Source organism: Plecotus auritus, assembly GCF_963455305.1.
Source record: "Plecotus auritus genome assembly, chromosome: 6".
Classification (NCBI taxonomy): Eukaryota; Metazoa; Chordata; class Mammalia; order Chiroptera; family Vespertilionidae; genus Plecotus; species Plecotus auritus.
Window position 1 is genome coordinate 172,636,608 of NC_137773.1, and position 23,323 is coordinate 172,659,930.

The 23,323-nt window shown below is 43.4% G+C and overlaps 1 protein-coding gene across 1 annotated transcript in view; it reads right to left on the reverse strand.

The window, feature by feature from the left end:
* OXSR1 (oxidative stress responsive kinase 1) overlaps window positions 1-22,700 on the reverse strand; it is a 76,059-nt gene extending 53,359 nt beyond the window's left edge. The window contains exons 1-3 of the mRNA XM_080675663.1: window positions 22,260-22,700; window positions 6,729-6,841; window positions 136-244 (exon numbers count right to left, since the gene is read on the reverse strand). Coding sequence (XP_080531789.1) covers window positions 136-244; window positions 6,729-6,841; window positions 22,260-22,329 — 292 coding nt within the window. The 5' untranslated portion in view covers window positions 22,330-22,700. The remainder of the gene's footprint in view (window positions 1-135; window positions 245-6,728; window positions 6,842-22,259) is intronic.
* Between the last annotated feature and the right edge of the window lie 623 nt (window positions 22,701-23,323).

Below are 23,323 nucleotides of genomic sequence, written 5' to 3' on the forward strand. Positions count from 1 at the left end.
GCATTGTTAACAGAACCTATATTCTCAGTATCTCCTCAAATGCAAATATCCATGAAAACCAAACCGGAATAGAAAAGAAGAACATTTTTAACTTTCCAACCTATGGAAATTAACACCTCATTGCATTTTACTCACCTCCACTTAGCAGCTTCATGACTAGCCACAGCTCATCTTTTACTACAAAAGACGTGTAGTAAGACACAATATTAGGATGATGGCACTGACTCATGGCTTGAATTTCTTTCTACAAAGAAGAGAAAACATGATAACTCATTATATGCAGGCCTAAAACAACACTACAAGTTAGTGAATACAGACTGGGAATGCCAAGACTATGCCACAACCTTTCCGAGGTCTCCATGGCCCTGACCTCTTCGCGAACAGTTAAAACCAAAACCACTTAGTTACCCTCAGTCCATTCTGACTCTTCTCCTTCCACTCACTACATCAGTAATCTGTGAAACTGGAAACATGGGCTCTGTACCACACCCTGGCCTGGCACAGGACCACAGAGGCCTCCCCAGGGGCACATATTTTTACTGCAAGGTGCCCTTGGAAAACCATCTTGGGAAATCTGGCTTTACAGCCAGAAAGGATAATTACTAATAAATAGAGGGTGGTTTTTGTGTTTGTTTGTGAGTTGTTGTTTTCTTTCAAAATATTGTTTCATCCCATTTTTGTGAAATGATTAATAATTCTCACTCTAAAGAGAAATATACTGAAACAGGGCAAGGTCATAAACTAAATCCAAAGTCTAAGGTTACACAATTTCCATTAATGAATTTAAATTAGATTTGGTATGATAACATGCCCTCCAAAGCCCTGTGTGATCAGGGCCCTGCTTACCTCTCTAGTATCATTCCTACTCCCTCAACCTTACACCCCAACATACCCTGTCCTAAGATCCAGCCAAGTAACTTCAAGTGAGCCATGCTTCTTCTAACCATGGACATTTAACCCTATTGGTCCCTCTGCCTCAAATACACGCCCCTCATTATTTCTGCCTAGCTGAACACGCCAATTCTTTCTTCTGAACTCAGTCGAAATACCATTTCCTGCCAGCTCCCCAGGTTGAGTTAGGTATCCCTTCTCTTGGCTTCTAAGCACCCTGTACATATCCTTACATCATGGCACACATGGCACACATATACTGAATAAGTACCCTGAGGCCTTTGCTGTCTGTCCCTCCTTGCGAGACAGAGAGCTCCTAGAAGGCAAGTACTTAAAAGTGGATTCCTAAACAACGTGGAACTTGGCATACTATACTGCGACTGCCCATTTATGCTTCTGTATCCCTCATAAAACTGTAAACTCAACGAGAGCTAAGTCTCTATTTCTGGCACTTAGCACTGTGCCTGCCACACAGCACACCTCAATAAATATTTGTTGAATGAATGAATCCTACAGCACTTGATACAGTTTTTTACTGATTCATGTATTTGCCCTATGACCTTGGTATTTGTTTAGTAAAATATATTGTGTAAAAGTTGCCCATAATCCCTGATTGATAAGAAGTGCTCAGTAACTGCCAGTTTTTCTTTCCGCATCTTCTCTGCTTGAATGTAAATTGCTTTGTGGCAAGGACCTGTCGCATGTATTTTCGCAACCCCCAAAGTCACCAGCACAATCTTCTGTACTAAAAGCTAAGTAAACATGAAGGAAAGAAAGAAGGAACTAAAGTAAGCACCTGCCCGCTAACATAGTTATACAGGATTCGAAGCGATAAGTACATATGAGAGGGAGTACATAGGACAGCACATATATGCCAAATGAGTAGTAAAAATAGTAAATGTCACAAAAACCCACAGGAACAGTTAAGGTAGGCAAGAAGTCTTCACAGAGGAGGTTTCGTTCTGCTGGAAGTGGAGATTTTACAGCAGTACAGGTGAAATTATACATATAATTATTTTCAAAAAGATGAAATAAGCAAGGAAGATTATAGGAGACAATGAGTAAACTTGTCTGGGGTAAATACTTCGATCTTTCAACAGATATTTACCAAGTGCCAACTGTATGCCAGGCACAACATTAGGTGCCTGATCTCTATGGTGAGCCCTCAGGCAACTTACAATCTGGTAAAGAGGTAAGACAAATACTAATTTACAACACAGACCGATAATCAGTTTGATAGGGGAAGTACAAGATACCACATGACTTCATCTGAGAGGCAAATTATTGAAAAATAGGAGTGATTATCAGGGAAGGCTTCCTGTAAGAAGTCTGGCTTCACTGATACTGAAATAAGAAAGATAAGTAGGTTTTTACCAGTTTTGATTGTTTAATTACCTGAGACTATATAAAAAAGGATCTTATAACTATACTAGAGGCCCGGTGAACAAAATTCATGCACGGGGGGTGAGTAGGGTCAGCCCAGCCTGCACCCTCTCCAATCTGGGACCCCTTGAGGGATGTCATACCTCTCACAATCCAGGACTGCTGGCTCCCAACTGCTCGCCTGCCTGCCTTCCTGATTGCCCCTAACCACTTCTGCCTGCCAGCCTGATCACCCCCTAACCACTCCCCTGCCAGCCTGATTGATGCCTAACTGCTCCCCTGCCAGCCTGTTTGCCCCTAACTGCCCTCCCCTGCAGGCCTGGTCACCCCCAACTTCCCTCTCCTGCAGGCCTGGTCCCCCCCCAACTGCTCCCCCCTGCAGGCCTGGGTCCCCCCCAACTGCCCTTCCCTGCAGGCCCGGTAGCCACCAACTTCCCTCCTCTGCCAGCCTGGTCATCCCTAACTGCCCTCCCCTATAGGTTTGATCGCCCCCAACTGACCTCCCTTGCAGGCCTGGTTCCTCTCAACTGCCCTCCCCTGCTGGCCTGATTGCCCACAACTGCCCTCCCTTGCAGGCCTGGTTCCTCCCAACTGCCCTCCCCTGCTGGCCTGATTGCCCACAACTGCCCTCCCTTGCAGGCCTGGTCCCTCCCAACTGCCCTCCCTGGCTGGCCATCTTGTGGTGGCCATCTTGTGTCCACATGGGGGCAGCCATCTTGTGTGTTGGAGTGGTGGTCAATTTGCATATTACTCTTTTATTAGATAGGATAGAGGCCTGGTGCATGGGTGGGGGCCAGCTGGTTTGCCCTGAAGGGTGTCCTGGATCAGGGTGGGGGTTCCCTTGGGGCATGGGGAGGCCTGGACAAGGGGCCTGTGGTGGTTTGAAGGCCAGCCATGCCCCCGGCAACCCAAGAGGAGGCCCTGGTATCTGGGATTTATTTATCTTCTACAACTGAAACTTTGCAGCCTGGAGCGGAGGCCAAGGCAGGCCAGGGCTGCCGAAGCTTGGCTTCCTCCATTGCCGGTGGCAACTCAAGCCTCCTGCTCTCTCCAGCTCCGTGGCTGCCACCATTTTTGTTGGGATTTATTTATCTTCTATAATTGAAACTTTGTACCCTTGAGTGGAGGCGGAAAGCTTGGCTTCCTCCATTGCTGGGAAACCCAAGCCTCCTGCTCTCTCGGTGGCCGCAGCCATCTTGGGTGGGTTAATTTGCATAGTTGCTCCTGATTGGCTGGTGGGCGTGGTTTGTGGGTGTAGCAGAGGTATGGTCAATTTGCATATTACTCTTTTATTAGATAGGATTCAAGATTTTAAGTTTCATCCTTAGAGCAATGGAAAGGAATCAAAGGTTAAACTCTATTTCTTTTTTTCATAACACTCACTCTGGCTACAATGTAAAAAATAAGCAAGAAAAAAGCAGGACCAGAGGCAAAGCCCCTGTTTAAGGCTGTTGCCATGATCTGGGTGAGATGATGGTGGTCTGAAATACGATAAAAAGCTAATTCCTCAGTTTTCATAACTGGACTGTGGTTATTCTACTATTAGAGGAGTTGTTGAGTAAATAACATGGAAACTTCTGTACCACTTTTGCAACTCTTCTGTAAATTTAAAACTATCTCAAAATAGAAAGTTAGAGAAAAGCCTGTGATAAAATCTCTGGAGAAAATAAATGTAAGATCTGGCAGCTGATTTTCCCATCACACTTAGCAAAGGTTGTCAGACAAGAAAACATTTTGACAAGAGAAAGGAGCAATATACTGCCTCCTCAGTAATAACTGTCACACACACTGCACCCCTGTACTCAGCACTTGCTGGAGAGCCCAGAGCGCCTTCTGCATTATAATGAAGTTTACTGTAAAATCACCACATCTCAAGTTTACTGTGCGGATCTACTAGGTTTTTTTAAAGGTAAACTGAAGGGCTGCATATCTCTCAGAAATGGAGCCCTTGGCACTCAGGCCTCTGGCTCTGACACCATGAATGCCACAAATAAATCTGGCATTATTTATACTTCTCGTGTGTCTTCAGGGTTTAGTGGGAGCTTACCTTTGTGCCCCTCCCCCACAAAAGCCAATTATCTTAAAAGTGCTTTACTAAAAGTCACTTCCTCCAATCTTTACTTATTTGCCACATATATAAATAGGATATTTGTAACATAAAGCTTACTGGAATATGTGGACAAAACTTATGGAGATCTAATTGATGTTTTTTCCTTTAATTAAGCGATATCAAATTTCCTTTCCTCTAAAAGTAAGGCCCTGTTGTAATAATACAAATATTACTTTTAAGAATGTCAAATTATATTTGAAAAGAGATGCTCTTTCTAATTTTGAACTAAGATTATAATCATTTTGTATTATATGAAGTAGAAAATAGACTTTAGTCAGAAAGACCTGATTTTTAATCCAGACTCTGTCATTATCATATGATTTATTGCCTTGCAATAAAATGGAGCAACTACCTATCTCACAGAGGTGTTTATGAGGTTAAAGTACATGTAAGTGCCTGCCACTGGAAAGATGTTTGCTATTACTTTCATGTGAACTTAGTCAAATTATTTAAACTTTGAGCCTCAGTTTCTGTAATCATGAAGTAATGAATAAAACTTTCATTCATCTTTACATTATCTTTACGAATTATATAAATTAACTGGCAAATGGTAGAAATTCATTTTGGGCTTCTCAAATTCCAGGCTTAATATATAAATTAAAAATACTGTTTTTCTTTAACAGAATTAGTTTACAATTTAGACTTCTTTTATGCACTGTTGTTCAAATGTCCAAATGATGCTGTAAGGTACTGCTGGCATATGTAAACCCAAGTTCATCAAATAGGGTTTCAATTAGCATCTCCTTCCAAGTGTGTGTTCTCCCACCAAAGACAGCTCAAGATCATGCCAGCAACCGAGCTCCTCAGCTTCTGTCATGCATTACCAACACCTGAAGAAACACATTTGTCTCATCTTCTAAAAGTTTAACATATCATTCTATTCCCTCTCTTCCTTTTATTTCAATTATTCCCTAATACTCAGTACCGACTACACCAGAAGTTAAATCTAATCTGGGACACTAGAAAAAAACTTCTGGACTGTAAGATCATCCTAGTCCTAATCCTGCTCTATCACTAGCTGTGTATGATCTCAGAGAAATTACTTAATAAAGTAACAATATTAGTTCATAATTGTATGGCAGTTTATAGAGTTTTCAAGTACTATGTCACTTGATCTTCAGGAGAAACCTCATGAAGTCCATTTTAAGCCAAAGAAATAAAAAATTTAAAAAGGAATGATTTGAAAAGCTATCTTATTTCCCTTGCTGAAATACTTAAAACTACTACATTTACTACATACTTAAAACTACTCTGGGTGTCATGGTGCATAAAAGTAAAAAAGAATCCCTGTGTGACTAGCTCTCAATGCCAGAGAACATCTCTTAAGGCTATGGATCCTTGGGACTCCCTTTCTTCTCCATTTGCCTAACCTTTGCGGAAGCCAGTGTTGCCTGGGTCATTCTATCTCTCATCTCCCATCAATGGATATTCCATTTGACCCAGGAATCACAACTGCATGATACTATTTTTAGGAAAGAGAGAAATAAGCAAGCATCCTTTATAACAATAAAAAAGAGGAAGCAAGGTAATGGTCCAATACCAGAGAACAGGGTAAAGTGTGGTCTACTTACTCAATGGGATACTACACACATACTGAAAATTATATTAATTCATATTTATAGACACACAAAATTCTGTGATAAATTTTTCAATAAAAAGGAACAAGTATATGATTCACATTATCATAAATATACAAAGATGTTTAAATGTGCAGTCTGAAAGATTATATAGCAGTGTTAATTTCAGAATGAGAGGATTATCCTATATAATAAAAGCCTAATATGCTAAGTGTCCGGTCGTCCGTTCAACCAATCAAAGTGTAATATACTAATGATATGCTAAGGCCACTCAAACGCTCGCTATGATGTGCACTGACCACCAGAGGGCAGACGCTTCGACCCATAGGTTAGCTTGCTACTGGGGTCCTGCTGATCAGGACTGAGCAAGAGGGCCGGACATGCCCTGAAGCCCTCCCGAGGTCCCTCCCCGGCTGGCCAACCTCCCACATCCCTCCCCAGCCCCGATTGTGCACGGGTGGGGTCCCTCAGCCTGGCCTGCACCCTCTCGCAATCTGGGACCCCTCCGGGGATGTCGGAAAGTTGGTTTTGGCCCGATACCACAGGCCAGGCCGAGGGACCCCACTGGTGCATGAATTCGTGCACCAGGCCTCTAGTAACTATATATTCTCTCTCTACTTACCTGAATTTTTACAATGAACATCACTATTAATGAAAAAAATCACAAACTTTTAAAAAAGGAGTAAAAAAACTTCAAGTTATTTCCCACTCCAACATGAATGTACAAGAATACACCTCTCCACTTAAGAAATATGAGACATGCATACCAGGAGCTCGTCCATGCTAGTTTGACATTTCTCAAGGTTTATCCGTTTGATTGCCACTTTCTCCTTTTTAGGGGCACAATATGCTGCTTGGACCACAGCTGTTGCTCCACTCCCTAAAGATAAATACATAAAAGAGTAAATGAATAGATGGGTAGATAAAAACAGGACATTTCTAATTCCCACACAATTTAAATGAGAAGTTAACCCTTATCTTGTTCCTACACTCAATAGATGCAAAAAAACACTCTATAAAGCTGGGTGTCTATAAAACCAAAAGCCTCAACTATTCCATAGAATTGCCAATAAATACCAAAAATTAAAATAAAAAATTGCTAGGGTTCCAGTTCTAGAATTTGATGGTATAGGCCCGCATTTCTCTGATCCTTGCCTCTCAATACAACTAAATGCCCTGGAAATAATTCAACAATCATAAAGTGACTATGAAATGTAGAAAGAAGGTGAACTGACGAAGGACCTCAGAGTGTGAGGAAAAGCTGGGTTTTCCTTTTATCGCCCAAATAGCCATGAATGGGCTCCAGGACAGCCTGTAACCTGAAACCACCAATAGGGACAGACAGACAGACAAACACACGAGAAGATCCTGCTTCCTGACCAGTGACTGTGAAAGGGAAGCCAGGCAGAGACCCAGAGGGAGACAGATCCCCGATCCCTACCAGGACAGTGAGGACCCAGCCTACCGCAGCATCAGCCAGCAGCAGCAGGGTCCACCCAGAGCCAGACAGCAGTAAGCCAGATCCACCACAGGGGTGCTAGGTCCCCGTCCCACACCCGGGGCAACATCCAGCCAATCTGCCCTCAGCAGTAGCAGAACTGGGGACCCACACCCACCAGTCAGCCCAAGTAACCCGTGCAGAGATCAAACAGGAGTTCCTGCGGTCCCGGCAGAAAGAAGCAGAAGAGACTAGCTCTACAAGAGCTGAAACTAAATGATCACAGGAATCACACACCTCACAGAAGCAGGCCGGGGCCCACAGTTAAACCTAAACAGACAGCTGCCTACTAAAACAAGATTAAAGGGAACCAAGAGTCTCCTAACGTTAGTGTCCTAAATGTACGGAATACAATAAAAAATAAAAGTAACATGTCATACCAAGAAAAAACCACACACACTTATAGGAGAAAAGATATTCACACTGATGCCAACACCAAAATGAAGCATATGTTGGAGAATTTTAAAGCAGCTATTGTAAAAATGCTTCAACACTGGGGCGAGGGGCAGGTGCCGCCTAGAAGGGGGTCAATGGGGAAAAAGGGGGGACATCTGTAATACTTTCAACAATAAAGATAAATTAAAACAAACAAAAAAGATACAATATTCTGAAATTAAACATCTTAACAGAAGAAAAAATGCAAACAGGACCTCAGGGAGCAGTGTGGATTAGATAATAATAAAAGATCTAAAGTCCATGTGGTAGGTAGAATAATGCCCCTCCCCCAAGATGTACACGTCCTAGTCTTTGAAACCTGTGAATGTGACCTCACATGGAAATTAAGGATGAGAAGATTAAGAGGTCTTTATGAAAGGGAAGCAGCAGGGTTAGAAAAGGATATAGTACCCTAAAAGCAGAGGTCAGGATGATAAGAGCTATGAGCCAAGGAGCAAGTACTGACACATGGAACTACATGGATAACCTTGAAAACATGCTATGAAAAATAAAAAATTACAAAAACCCCATATTGTATGACGCCATTTATATGAAATGTCCAGAACAGGCAAATCTATAGAGACAGAATATAAATTAATTGTTGCCAGTGGTGGGAGAAGAGCAGAATGGGAAGTTACTGCTTGGTGGTACAGGATTTCTTTCTGATGTGATGAAAATACTTTGGCCTGGCTGCCGTGGCTCAGTGGTTGAGTGTCGGCCTATGAACCAGGAGATCAGGGTTCGATTCCCGGTCAGGACACTTGCGGGCTCAATCCCCAATGTGGGGCAGGCAGGAGGCAGCCGATCAATGATTCTCTCTGATCATTGATGTTTCTCTCTCTCCCTCTCCCTTTCTCTCTAAAATCAATAAAAATATATAAATAAATAAAGTTTTTAAAAAAGGAAAGAAAATACTCTGAATTAGACAGTGGTGATAGTTACAGAACACTATGAATATGCTAAAATCCATTGACTTATACCCTTTAAAATGGTAAATTTTATGTAACTTTTATTTCAATTTTAAAATGACAAAAGAACACTACAAACTACTTTAACTCATAATTCTACAATTTAGAACAAAATGGACTAAGTCTTTGAAAACAACTAACCAAACTCAGCCAAGATGAAGTAGGTAACTTGACTAATCCTGTAACTATTTTTAAAAATCAAATTTGTAATGTAAAAGTTCTAAAAACACACACCCAAAAAAGAAACACACCCCACACCCTGGCTGGGTGGGCTCCGTGGGTTGGAGTGACATCCCAAACACCAAAATGTTTCGGGTTCAATTCCCAGTCAGGGCACAGGCTAGGTTGCTAGGTCCATCTCCACTTGGGGCATACCTGAAGCAACCGATGAATGTCTCTCTCTCTCTCTCTCTCTCTCTCTCTCTCTCTCTCTGTCTCTCTCCCTCTCCCCCCCCCATCTCTCTCCCTCACCCCCCACCCCGCCCCTCCGATTCCATCCTCCCTCCCTCTCCCCCCTCGCCCTATCCTCTATCTCTCTGAAAAAACAACAATCAATGAATATATCCTCAGGTGAGGATGAAAAAAAAAAATCGCCACAGATGGTTTCAATGGAGAATCTTACCAAAAACTGAAAGAAGAATTAATAGCCATTTTACACAATGTTTCCCAGATGTGGAACAAAGATACTTCCCAATTTATTTTATGAAGCCAGAATTACCAAGACCAAGACCAATCAAAGCCATCACAAGAATACACAAACCAGTATCTCTCGTGTACTTAGCTGCAAAATTCTTCAAAAATATTAGCAAATCAAATTCAGCGATAGGTAATGTGCCACAACCAAGTGGTACATATTCCAGGTACGCAAGGCTGGTATAATATTTTTTTAAATCAAAATCAATGTAATACACTATACCAACAAGTTCAGGAAGAAAAATCATATGACCCTATTAATTGACACAGAAAAACATTTTTTTAAATATATTTTTATTGATTTCAGAGAGGCAGAGGGAGAGAGAGATAGAAACATCCACGATGAGAGAGAAAAATGGATTGGCTACCTCCTGCAAGTCGCCCACTGGGGATCGAGCCCACAACCTGGGCATGTGCCCTTGACCGGAATAGAACCTGGAACCTTTCGGTCCCCAGGCTGACGCTCTATCCACTGAGCCAAACTGGCTAGGGCAGAAAAACATTATTTTAAAAAATCCAACATTAGCCATGATAAAAAACTCTCAGCAAACTAAGAATAGAGGAAAACTTCGTCAACTTCATAAAGAACATCTACCAAACAACAACAACAACAAAAAAACTTTACAGCTAACAACATACTTAATGATGAAAAATTAAATGCTCTCCCTAAAAGACTAGGGGAAAGGCAAGGATGTCCATTCTCATCACTCTTATTTATCACTAGGGGCCTGGTGCACGAAATTCGTGCACGGGGGAGGGTTCCCTCAGCCTAGCCTGCCCCCTCTCACATACTGGGAGCCCTCAGGGGATATCCTACTGATTGCTTAGGCCCGCTCCCTGTTGGAGCAGTCTGTCCTCCCTTTGCCGGAGGCGACCGGGCTGATCAGGGGAAGGTGCCAGCCCCATCACCCCGCTACTGCAGCCACTGCCAGTCACCGCAGCCACCAAGATATTTTCATAAACATGGACTCCAGTCCTTCACCATGAAAAAATGACAACTTTCTTTAGGCATTTTCAAGATGTGCCTTTCATAAGGTATGACATTTCTTTATTTTTCTTTTTATCCTCACCTGAGGATATGTTTCCATTGATTTTTTCCCCTTCGCTCTGATTCCAGGCTCGGCCACTTGCCAAGCCTACAGCCTCCGCCCCAGGCTGTAGGCTTGGGAAGCGGGTACCCCCATCCCCCAAGCTTAAAGCCTCCGTGGGATGGCGGCTGGGAGTGACCTGGGTGCCGAGGAGGTTCCCAGGACCCAGGTATGTATGCAAATTAACTGCCATCTTTATTGGGTTAATTTGCATACTCACTCTCATTGGCTGTGGGCATAGCAGAGGTACAGTCAATTTACATGTTTCTCTATTATTAGGAAAGATAGTAATGGAAGTCCTAGCCACCACAATAAATCAAGAAATAAAAATAAGACAGCCAGAAAAGAAGAAATAAAACTATCCCTATTTGTACATGACATGATTATCTATAAAGAAAATTCCAAGGAATCTACAAGAAAAGCACTTAGAACTAAAAAGAGAGTTTAGTAAGGTTGCAAGACATAAGATCAACACACAAAAACCAATTCCACTTCTATAAACTAACAACAAACAAGTGGAAACCAAAATTTTAAAATATAATAACATTAACAATTAATCCCCAAAAACTGAATATTTAGGTACAAGTCCAAAAAAACTGAACAGAAAAATATGCCTGGTATTACAAAATTCCAATTAAATAGTGTAAAGAAGGACTAAATAATTGAGGAGACATACAGTGTTCATGAATTTAAAAAACTCAACACAATAAGTATGTCAATACTCCCATATTAACTGCATATAGGTTTAATGCTATTCTATCAAAATCCTAGCAATGTATTTTGTACACATAGAAAAGCTTATTCTAATATGTATATAAAAAGGAAGACTCTAGAATAGCCAACACAATGGTGAAAAATGTGAACAAAGTTTATACTACCCAATTTCAAGACTCATATTTAATAGTAATCAAGACCATGCAGTATTGGCAGAGGACTACACACACCTACACACACATACACACACACACACAACACACAATACACACACACACACAGACAGTAGACACACACAACACACACACACCACAATAGACACACACAACACACACACACACAATATACACACACACACACACAGCAGAATAGAAAACCCGGAACAGATTCACATCAATATGTCCCACTGATTTTGCCAAAGGTGCAAAAGCAATTCAATGGACATGAGATAACCTATCAGAATGGCTGGAAAAAAAATTAATGAGAACAACAAATGCTGGTGAGGATATGGTGAAACTGGGTCACTCAGACACTGCTGATGAAACAGAAAAACTGGTACAGACACTCTGGTAAACTCTTTCACCATTTCTTTTAAAACTAACAATGGCCTTGTATAACTCAGCATTTGTATGTTGGGTATTTATCCCAGAGAAATAAAAACATATGTTGACACAGAAACTTATTTATGAATGTTCATAGCAGCTTTATTTATAGCCAAAAGCTGTAAACTACCCAAAAACCTTCAACAGATGAATGGTTAAACAAATGCAGGTAAATCCATACGGAGAAATACTACTCAGCAATGAAAATAAACCACTGAAATGCACAATTACTTGAAGGAATGTCAAGGGCATTATGTTGAGTGGGGAAAAAAAGCCAATCTCAAAAAGTTACATATTTTATAACGCCATTTATGTAACACTCTTGAAATAGTAAACCTAACAGACATGAAGAATAGGTTGGTGGTTGCCAGGGTCAGAGGAAAAGCGGAATGAGGAGTGCTAATGGGTGTGGAGTTTCTTTCTGGAGCTATGAACATGTTCTGGAATTAGAGTGATGATGTGTGCACAACTACGTGAATATACTGGTGTCCGTATTATGTAAATGTGCCACAGCTTTTTTATCCACTCATCTGCTGATGGGCACTTGGGCTGCTTCCAGATCTTGGCTATTGTAAATAACGTTGCAATGAACATAGGGATGCATATATTCTTTCGAATTAATGTTTTAGGCTTCTTCGGATACATTCCCAGAAGTGGAATCGCTGGGTCATAGGCAGTTCCATTTTTAATTTTTTTTAATAACTCCACACTGCTTTCCACAGTGGCTGCACCAAACAGGATTAGAGATAGAAATTTTGAAAACATTTCATCTCTTCTTTAAAGCAGGTCCCTTCATGTGGAATTTTTCAAACTACAAATCAATTTACTGGTTTCCACCATCATTTTTCTTAGAGTAAATAGAACCAAATAGAACACATCAGTATGCACGGCACATAGTAAAAGAAAATCTATCTCTTAAAAATGGTTTAGTCAAGGTGTGAAAGCTACTGCACCAATGCCTTCTAATAAGCATCAGCCTGATGTGAAGATTATATAATGGCAAGTATAAAACAATTTCTAATAAAACATCCTAATTCAAGCTTTCACTGTTTTACACTGTTGTGCATCTCAATGCACCATTTCCCTACATCCCCACTTCTTACACTCTTCCGTCCTCTATAGTTAGTTAACTACAGGATTAGCATACATTGTACAACATAATGGATTAATGCACAAAAATATGAATGACCTTTCTCCCGAAATCCTTCAAACTGGGTAACTTCATCTCTTTAGACAGAAAAGGAGATGCCCAAAAGCATGATGGGGACTAAAAATCTCTCAGAGTCTCTCTCCACTTTAGTACACCCAGGTATTTAAAAGAGAAATTAAAGCCCTAGCCGGTTTGGCTCAGTGGATAGAGCGTCAGCCTGTGGACTGAAGGGTCCTGGGTTCGATTCCAGTCAAAGGCACGTGCCGGGGGTGGAGTCTCGATCCCCAGTAGCGGTGTGTGCGGAAGGCAGCCGATCAATGATTCTCTTTCATCATTGATGTTTCTATCTCTCCCTCTCCCCTCCTCTCTGGAATCAATAAAAATATATTTTTTTTAAAATGAGAAAGTAAAAAAAAGGATATTATTCCTATCAAATGAACCAAATCATTTGAAGATATTTTCTCCCAAAATTTTAACCAGCCATCACTATAGCAGATACACATTCTAAAGATTCTGTTTTTAAGTATTTTTTAAAATATATTTTTATTGATTTCAGAGAGGAAGGGAAAGGGAGGGAGAGATAGAAACATCCACAATGAGAGAGAATCACTGATCGGCTGCCTCCTGCACGTCCCCCACTGGGAATCGAGCCCACAACCCGGGCATGTGCCCTTGACCAGAATCAAACCCGGGACCCTTCAGTCCCCAGGCCGACGCTCTATCCACTGAGTCAAACCGGCTAGGGCAGTGGTCGGCAAACTGCGGCTTGCAAGCCACATGCGGCTCTTTGGCCCCTTGAGTGTGGCTCTTCCACAAAATACCACGTGCGGGCGCGCACGTACAGTGCGATTGAAACTTAGTGGCCCATGTGCAGTAGTTGGTTTTCGGCTCTCAAAAGAAATTTCAATCTTTGTACTGTTGATATTTGGCTCTGTTGACTAATGAGTTTGCCGACCACTGGGCTAGGACTTAAGTATTTTTTTTTTAAGTAAGGTTTTATATTTACTAAAGAGCTAGCTTAGACTGTTCGTTATGAAAGATGACTAAAGCATTGTCACCTGAACCATGGAACATCCGGGAATTTACAATTTTGTAAACCCTTTTCTAAATAAGGCCTCTTGTCAGAGTCATGTTGAAAATTAAAGCTCCTAGAACTGGAGAAACAGCTGTAGGAACAGTCATCATAAAAGGCATGCTATTCTCTCCATACAGAGATGGAAATAAAGACACACTGCCATATGCTTTGAGTAAGTATTCAATCAGCCGGATGGTTTTGCAATGAATCATCCCTTTCTCTCCTGTTCACTCCGGTGATCTCCTATCTCAATAGATGGTAACTCATCCTTCCAGCTGCTCCAGCCAAAAATCTTCAAATCTTCTCACATCTCATCCAACCACACATCTCTAATTTTGAAATATGTCATATCCAGCATCTGACGGCTTCTCACCCCCTCTACGACTGCGTCTCTCCCCTGGATAACCTCTCCTTCCACCCTTAAACCCTTACAACACCCTTCTCCACCTAGCAGCCCAAGTTATCCTGATCTATTTAAAACCCACCTCTATCCCTGGCAGCCCCCCACCCCTTTCCCTGCTTTATTTTTGTCCTTCGCCACTAGATTATAAACTCCAAAAAAAGCAGGGATTTCTCTCTGTTTTACTGCTTCTCTCTAGCATCCAGAACAGTGCCTGACACATACGTTCAATATTTGTTGAACAAATGAATCAATCAAGTAGTGGCATATGTTTCCAAGAAAAAAGTAATTCCCTGCTTGGGACAGAACAAACACAAAAGCAGCCCAGTGCTATGGGCATTTCCTCAGGATTACCCTGAGTATTAACGTTTACTGAACACTCGCTCATTGTGCCAAGGACTATGCTGAGCACCCTCTTCACCTGTGCTGGTTTTACGTCTAATCCTCACAATAATCTCACGAGTTAGGTATTATTGATCTTACAGAGCAATGTAAGCAAGTGTAAGGCTTGGGTCATAAATGAGTAAGAGGCAGGGTAGGGCCTAGAAACCAGAACTACATGATGTTTCAGCACCATGCTCTTAACTGGTAGGCAGCTGCCCCTTTAGGTTAAAGCTAACATTTATTAACTGAATACTATGTGTCAGGTTAAATTATTGACTTGAAATGTCTTATTTAACTATTTCAATTTTTTCAAAAAACTGAGGCCCACGTTTTTAGTTGCCTATCCACCAAACAATTTCCCCTTATTTTTTTTAAATAATTTTATTAATTTTTACAGAGAGGAAGGGAGAGGGAGAGAGAGTTAGAAACATCGATGAGAGAGAAACATTGATCAGCTGCCTCCTGCACACCCCCTACTGGGGATGTGCCCGCAATCAAGGTACATGCCCTTGACCGGAATCGAACCCGGGACCCTCCAGTCCACAGGCCGACGGTCTATCCACTGAGCCAAACCGGTTAGGGCTCCCCTTATTTTTAAACAACAAAACTTTCACCTAAATTTGTTTGAAGTAATAATGTGCCCAGCTGAAAAGCTTCATTTCCCAGCCCCCCTTGCAAATGGCCCAATGACACAGTTTTGGCCAATAAAAGAAACGGAAGCCACTGAGTAAAGCTTCTAGGAAAGAAAGTCCTAGGAAAGGGTGCCAACTAAGTTGTCACGTGCCTTTGTCCTTTTGCCATATTCTTCCAGCCGAACACAGGCACGAGGCTATACAGGTGGGACAATTATCTCGAGAATGAGAGTCATGTGCTAAGTGTAGTGGAGTGAAAACTGGGAGCCTGGGTGTCGGATGGCACCTAGGCTGCCAATCCAGTTTTCTTGTTATATAATGGGGGGGAAGTATTTTATTAAGCTACTATTATTTATTTTCCATTACATGCAGCCAAGTGCAATCCCTGTTTGATACAAGCCTATGAGGTTGTGGGCCCAAAGCTGGCCTTATTAAAAAATGTTGCCATCAATTAAGTCTTCCAATCATGGGAAGAAAATACACTAACCACTGCTTAAGCATCACTGTAGACAGAGCAAATGGCTTTCACACGCATGCAGGGGGCTAGAGTGGGATCCTGAAATCTGCATTTGAAAATCACCACGTTAGACATCAAAATGTGTGGCTACTGAGCACCTGGTCAGAATTCTAACACAATAATAGGGGTTAGAAAGGAGCTCAAAAACTGAAAAGATGAATGATTTATAGTGAGAACAATACTAATATTTGTTACAAGTAAAGTATACTTAAAGAAATTCAAATCTTATCAAAAAACGTTTAAGATAATAAAATTCTTTAAAAGGAAGTCCTTTGACTTCTGAATCTGTATGTTTTTATTTTGTGTGAATTAAGAAATTTTCTTTTCTCTATAGAATTTTGCCAGAAAAGGGAGAACAAAACAGAAATATTAGGAAATATTAACCCCACAAATATTATAGTACTAAGCAGCACACATGAAAAAAAAAATTACAGTTCAAATAAATATAATGTGCTTTTGGTAAGAAAGACATCATTATATCGTCTATATATATATATAAAAGGCTAATATGCAAAGTGTCCCCATGGGAGTTCAACCGGGAGCTCTATTGCTCGCTATGATGTGCGCTGACCACCAGGGGGTGGTGTGGAATGAAGGGAGGCCCTGGCCGGCAGCCAGAAGGCCCCCGATTGGCCCTGATCACCAGCCAGGCCTAGGAACCCTACCTGCTCTAACTTCCTTATAATACAATCCCTTGAAAACAAAAAATTCAAATTAACCTCCCCCTCCCCAAGCTTTATCTTTTCTGGACTCCAAACATTTGTTTCCCGAAAATAACTTGAGTGCAATCTGAAGAAATCGAAGAATTTATTTTGAAGATCACAGCTTATTACAAAATCCTGAATTCCAAACAGTTCAGTACAGAAGAAACATTAGAATAAGAATACACTGCTTTTTTGAGCCTTGCTACTGTACCAGTACTAGGCTGTAGTTGGAGGAAAACCTTTTTTCCCCTCTCTGTTGGGAAGATAGGTGAGAGTGTATGAGGAGTGGAGTGGCAGGAACTTACTAATGAGAGGGAGAACATTATAAAAATAGTATACACAAAAGAGAACAAATCCTACTACATCCGAAAGGGTTATCAACAAAATATCTGCTCCTGCCAGATGTTTTCATCGTAAGGATATTCCTTTAATCTGTCAAACTCTGACCATCACCTTCCAGTTTATATCCAAAAACTAATCAAATACAGATGCAGGAACAAGGACCCTGACATAGGAAAAGGATAGCTGGACACCAGTACTGCTTGAGCCACCGATTCGCTCTATGACTCCACACAAGTCATTTTGCCTGTCTATGTCTCAGTGTTTTCATCTGTAAAACAAAATGATTCACCTTACCTCACACCATTCAGAAAAATTAACCCAAATGTATCAGAGGCCTCAATCATATAATATGTGATTCTTTGTGTTTGGTTTATTTGGCATAATGTTTTTTTGAGGTTCATTCATGTTGTAATCAGTTGCATATATTATATTCCCTTTCTTTTTTCAGACACCACTTGATGAACATCGGGTTTCTGCTTTTTTTTTGTTATTTTTTTTTTTTTTTATGTTTTGATTTTGGATTAGTAAAGATTTCTTAGCTACAACACCAAAAAAGCACAATCAAGAAAAGAAAGAAGTGATAAATTAAACTTGTATCAAAATTCAAAACTTTTGTATTTTTTAAATGTTTTTATTGATTGGAGAGAGAGAGAAAAACATCGATGTAAGAGAGAAACATCGATTGGGTACCGAACCTGAAACCCAGGCATGTGACCTAACCAGGAATTGAACCATGACCTCCAGGTTCATCCATCCTCTCATCCACTGAACAACACTGGCTGGGCAACTTTTGTATTTTAAAAGACACCATTAAGAAACTGAAAAAACAAGCTACAGACTGGGAGAAAATATTTTAAATCATGTATCAGGTTACGAAGTACTCAAATCCAGAATGAATACACAGACAAACCCCTATAGCTCAATCCTATCTAATAAAAGAGTAATATGCAAATTAACCATCACTCCGCTACACCCACAAGCTACGCCCACAAGCCACACCCACCAGCCAATCAGGAGCGAATATGCAAATAAACCCAACCAAGATGGCTAAGGCCACAGAGAGCAGGAGGGAGGCTTGGGTTTCCCTGACAATGGAGGAAGCAAAGCTTTCCGCATACCCTGGCCGGCCCAGGCCTCCACTTAAGGCTACAAAGTTTCAATGATAGAAGATACATAAATCCCAACAGAAATGGCTGCCACCACGAAGCAAGTAGAAGGCTTGGCTCCACTCCAGGCTACAAAGTTTCAATTGTAGAAGATAAATAAACCCCAGATACCAGGGCCTCTGCTTGGGTCGTTAGGGGGCGTGGCCGGCCTGCAAACCAACACAGGCCCCTCGCCCAGGCCGCCCCACGCCCCAAAGGAACCCCCACCCTGATCCGGGACACCCTTCAGGGCAAACCAGCTGGCCCCCCCCCACCGTGCACCAGGCCTCTATCTTATCTAATAAAAGAGTAATATGCAGATTGACCATCACTCCAACACACAAGATGGCTGTCCCCATGTGGTCAAAGATCCTGCTCCCATGTGGACACAAGATGGCCACCACAAGATGGCCAGCAGGGGAGGGCAGTTAGGAGGTACCAGGCCTGCAAGGGAGGGCAGTTGGGGGCGATCAAGCCTGCAGGGGAGGGAAGTTAGGGGTGACCAAGCCGGAAGAGGAGGGAAGTTGGGGGCGACCAGGCCTGCAGGGAAAGGTAGTTGGGAGGGACCCAGGCCTGCAGGGGAGAGCAGTTGGGGGGGACGAGGCCTGCAGGGAAGGATAGTTACGGGTGACCAGGCCTGCAGGGGAGGGCAGTTAGCGGTGACCAGGCCTGCAGGGGAGGGCAGTTAGGGGAAAACAGGCTGGCAGGGGAGCAGTTAGGCATCAATCAGGCTGGCAGGGGAGTGGTTAGGGGGTGATCAGGCTGGCAGGCAGAAGCGGTTAGGGGCAATCAGGAAGGCAGGCAGGCGAGCATTGGGAGCCAGCAGTCCTGGATTGTGAGAGGGCTGTCTGACTGCCCGTTTAGGCCCTATCCCGGTGGGCAGTCGGACATCCCTTGAGGGGTCCCAGATTGGAGAGGGTACAAGCTGGGCTGAGGGACACCCCCCAACCCGTGCACGAATTTCATGCACCGGGCCTCTAGTAAGAACATAACCCAAAGCACAACCCGAAAAGACAAAAGATTTGAATAGATATTTCAGCAAAGAAGGTATATGGAAAGCTAATAAACAAGCACATGAAAAGATGCTCAACATCATTAGTCATCAGGGAAATGCAAAAAAACACAATGAGATTCCACTTCACACCCATTAGAATGGCTACAATCAAAATGACAAACAAATGCTGGCAAGGGTATAGAGAAATATGAACCTTCATACATCACTAATGGGAATGTAAAATGGTACAGTCACTTTACCTTCTGATCTAGCAATTCCACTCAAGAAGAATGAAATATGTTCACATGAAGATCTGATGTGAATGCTCACAGCCAAAAAACAGAAGCCCAATGTCCAGCAAGTGGTAAGGGGGTGGGGGGGTGGGGAGGGACATAATATATACTACAGGCTACAACATGAATGAACCTCAAAAAAACATTATGTCAAATTAAAAAAACCAAATACAAAGAATCACATATTATATGATTATTTTTATATGGAAATCCAGAAAAGGCAAATATGGAGAGACAGAAAGTAGATTTGTGGTTGCCTGAAGCAGGCAGGGGGGTGGGGGGGGGACAGGGAGTGACTACAAATGGACATGAGGCATCTTTTTGGAATGATGAAAATGTTCTAAAATTGGATTGTAGTGATGACTGAACAACTCTGTAAATTTACTAAAAACCTATAGAACAATACAGTTAAAACTGGTGGATTTTATGGTATAGATAGAACTTATACCTCCATAAAATTGCTTTTAAAAATGAAAAATACTATGCTAAATGAAAGAAGCCAAACACAAAAGACCACATGTTATATGATCCCATTTATATGAAATGTCCAAAAAAGGCCAATCTATAGAGACAGAAAGTAGATTTGTGGTTGCCTGGGGCTAGGAGTGGGAACAGGGATTAACTGTAACCGGCAAGGGATCTCAATGAGGTGATGAAAATATTCTACAACTGGATTATGCTGATTGGTACACAACACAGTAAATTTACTAAAAATCACTGAATTTTATACTTAAAAATGGCTGAATTTTATGGTACTAAATTATACCTCAGTAAAGTTATTTTAAAAAATAAGGTGGTCAAATCTTAACAATGGCATTCTTAACCTTTTATCCACGGACCACTCTGAGAATGAGATCAAGAGTAACCCTATCGCAGAGAACTGAGACTCCCCTTTCTCCACTCACCGACACCCTATTGGTCTCCCAATTTCTACTCTGATGCCACCTTAATAGCAAAGGCATGAAGAATGACCACAAGCATCCTCTTCACCCTAAAAAGATGTACACCCAAAAGGAAAGCAAAAACTCCTCTTCTAAAACGATCATAGGGATGCTTTTCTTAGTTTTCAGACACTACTTTGGAATCTCCCCCTTAGTCCATTTCTTCCGTATGAAACTCTGAGGGGCCCAGTGCAATCTCTCAAGACAGAGACCTAGCAAGCTAGCTGTCCTTAGAACCAACCAGTACACGTCAAGACACGGCACGTAACGAGAACACAGGCCCATGAAGGGGCTGAAGGGGAAAAACGGGATGTCTTTCAGACAAAACTTAGCCCAGATTTGTTCTGAAACAAGAGGCAAGTGAAAAAAAGAAATATGACGACGTTTCTCTAAAACGCAGATACACTACAATAAACACTCACACCCCCGTGACAGCTAGTGAGTGTTCAGCCAGTCTCTGTTATAAAACTAATTTTAGGACAGGGTGCTGATCTAGCAAAGGAGACAACCTCCTTCCTTCAGTAACAGGGGTCTGCTCGGGTTGGCTGGACTGAGTTTCTGCTTAAGGACACCCACCCCTTTTCGATTTCTAAAGTCACTGGATTATTGTTTTCCGACAAATACTTCCCTCATCATCCCCAGTCCCTCTCCTCCCCCCCATCACACGTGCCTCTCGGCGAATTACAATCTCCCTGCAAGTTTTGTGCTCTGCCAACTGGTATTCCTGGACCCCTTTCAAATCCACTCCACACACAACAGCCAGACCCACTGGATGTCATGGCCCTGCCTGAAGCTCTCCAAATAACACTTAAAATTCCAAAATCCTTACCAAGGCTGAGAAGGTCCCTAAGATCCCGCCTCTCCCTTACCTTTCTTTCTGCCCTTCAGCTCCTCAAACACATCAAGCTGGTCCCCTCCTCAGAACCTTTGCGTTTTCTCCTCCCTCAGGAGGGAAAACCTTCCCTAGGCTCTTCAGCTTCCGTCTCATCCTTCAGTGCTCAGCTTCAATGCCTCAGAAAAGATTTTTTTTTTCCTTGCAATCACCCTAAGGAGGTCTCCGGGGTATTCCTTATCAGAACATCTTATTTCCTAGCACTTGCCAAAACCTGTAATTGTTTTCATTTGTCTACTTATTTCATGTCTACCTCCCGGAATAGAAAGTCAGTCCCAAGCAGTAGGAAGTTGTGTCCACGTTGCTCAGAACGGTACCTGCAGCTTCAGCGAGAGAGGATCCCCCACCCAGCTCCACCCCAGCAACGCCTGGCATTTCGTGGACATTTCCTCCCATGCGGGAATGAACTAAAGCACCCTATCCCACAATCCCCCAAAGAGGTGGCTGTGTCTCGACTCCAATATCCCATTTCTTTGTACAGCCTTGAAAAGCCTGCACTTTTCTTTCTCTCCAAGAGACATCTGTCGCTCAGGTTCAAACATCTATCACTACGTAAGTCTTCCCTGAGCCCCTCAAACCCACCCAACCCCGCCCCACAGGCGCGTCACTCAATATCCCCTCCCGCGCTGCACACACCCGGAGCCTCACCCACGCGCCCTACAAACCCAGGGGCCCCACGCGTGCCCATTCATATCTGTGAGTCCTGCGCTCCCGAGCTCCCGCTAGTCCCCAGGACCCCGCGGGTCTCCACGATCCCGCGTGTCACCACGATCCCGCGTGTCACCCGCTGCCCAGAGCGATGCCTCCCCACTCAGTGGCGCCAGCTCTCACCGATCACCTCCTGCAGCTCGTAATCGTCCCTGTTGATGGACCAGGGCAGGGCGCTCGACTCCTCGGACATGACGGCAGCTCAGCTCTCGATCCTCCCTCAAACTCGCTGACCTCTCTCCTTTCCTCGCCTCGCCTCTCCCCACCCCCAACCGCTGCCGCCGCGACCCCACCAATCTCCTCGAGAACCAGGTCCGAAGGGCGCCTGGGTGCGGGGTCACCCCGCAGCGGAGCGGCTGGGGCTCGAAGCTCCGGCGGATATCGCCTCCTGCTCCTCTGCGTCCGGCACGCCCCGGTCCGGTCCAAGTCCCGGCCTGGGCCTCCGCTGCAGCAGCAACTGGAGCTTCGCCTGGGCCCGGCCCCTCTGTCCCGCCCTCCACCCCGGCCCCACGCACGGGCCAAACTTTCCCTTCACCTGCCGACACGCAGCGCGCTGACGTCACCGCGCCGGTCACGCCCCGCCTCTGCCACGCCCCCTTCCGCCATATCAAGTGTGGCTGAATTAGCAGCGAGCAAGCAAGAAGCCTGAGAAGATGGAAGTTGACAGTGAAAAGGAAGGGATGCTTAGGGAGGAGTACAGCGAGGACATCGGAGAGCCGGAGAAGGCCCTAAAGTAGCACAGACGAGGTAGCCACACTAAGCATGGCGACCAAAGGTGTCCAAGGGGAGGGGCGGGGCCACTTCTGGCGGCGGGGGGCACGTTGCCGTCTCCGTTGTTGCATTCATTGGTTTGTTTGAGAAGGAATCAGAAAGGTGATAGACGTGTATGGACATCAGTCATATGTTAGTCCCGCCCCCATGCTCTCGGCGCGATTCCCTGCGCCGGGGCTCCAGTCCCTCGAGATCGCTAGTACGTACTCAGCTCGCGGCCAGTCTCCGAGCGACGTCACGGCGTAACCGTCACACCCTCGAGACGTGCAAACGGCTCCGCTGGGTGTGGAGAAGCCCGAGGGAGCAGCAGGGTGGGGTAGCCTTGGGCTCTGGAAAACCGCCAACTGGGATAAAGGCCTGGGCCACGTACGGAGTGGAACTGGAAGCTTGTCCCATGACGACACTTTTTTCCAGGA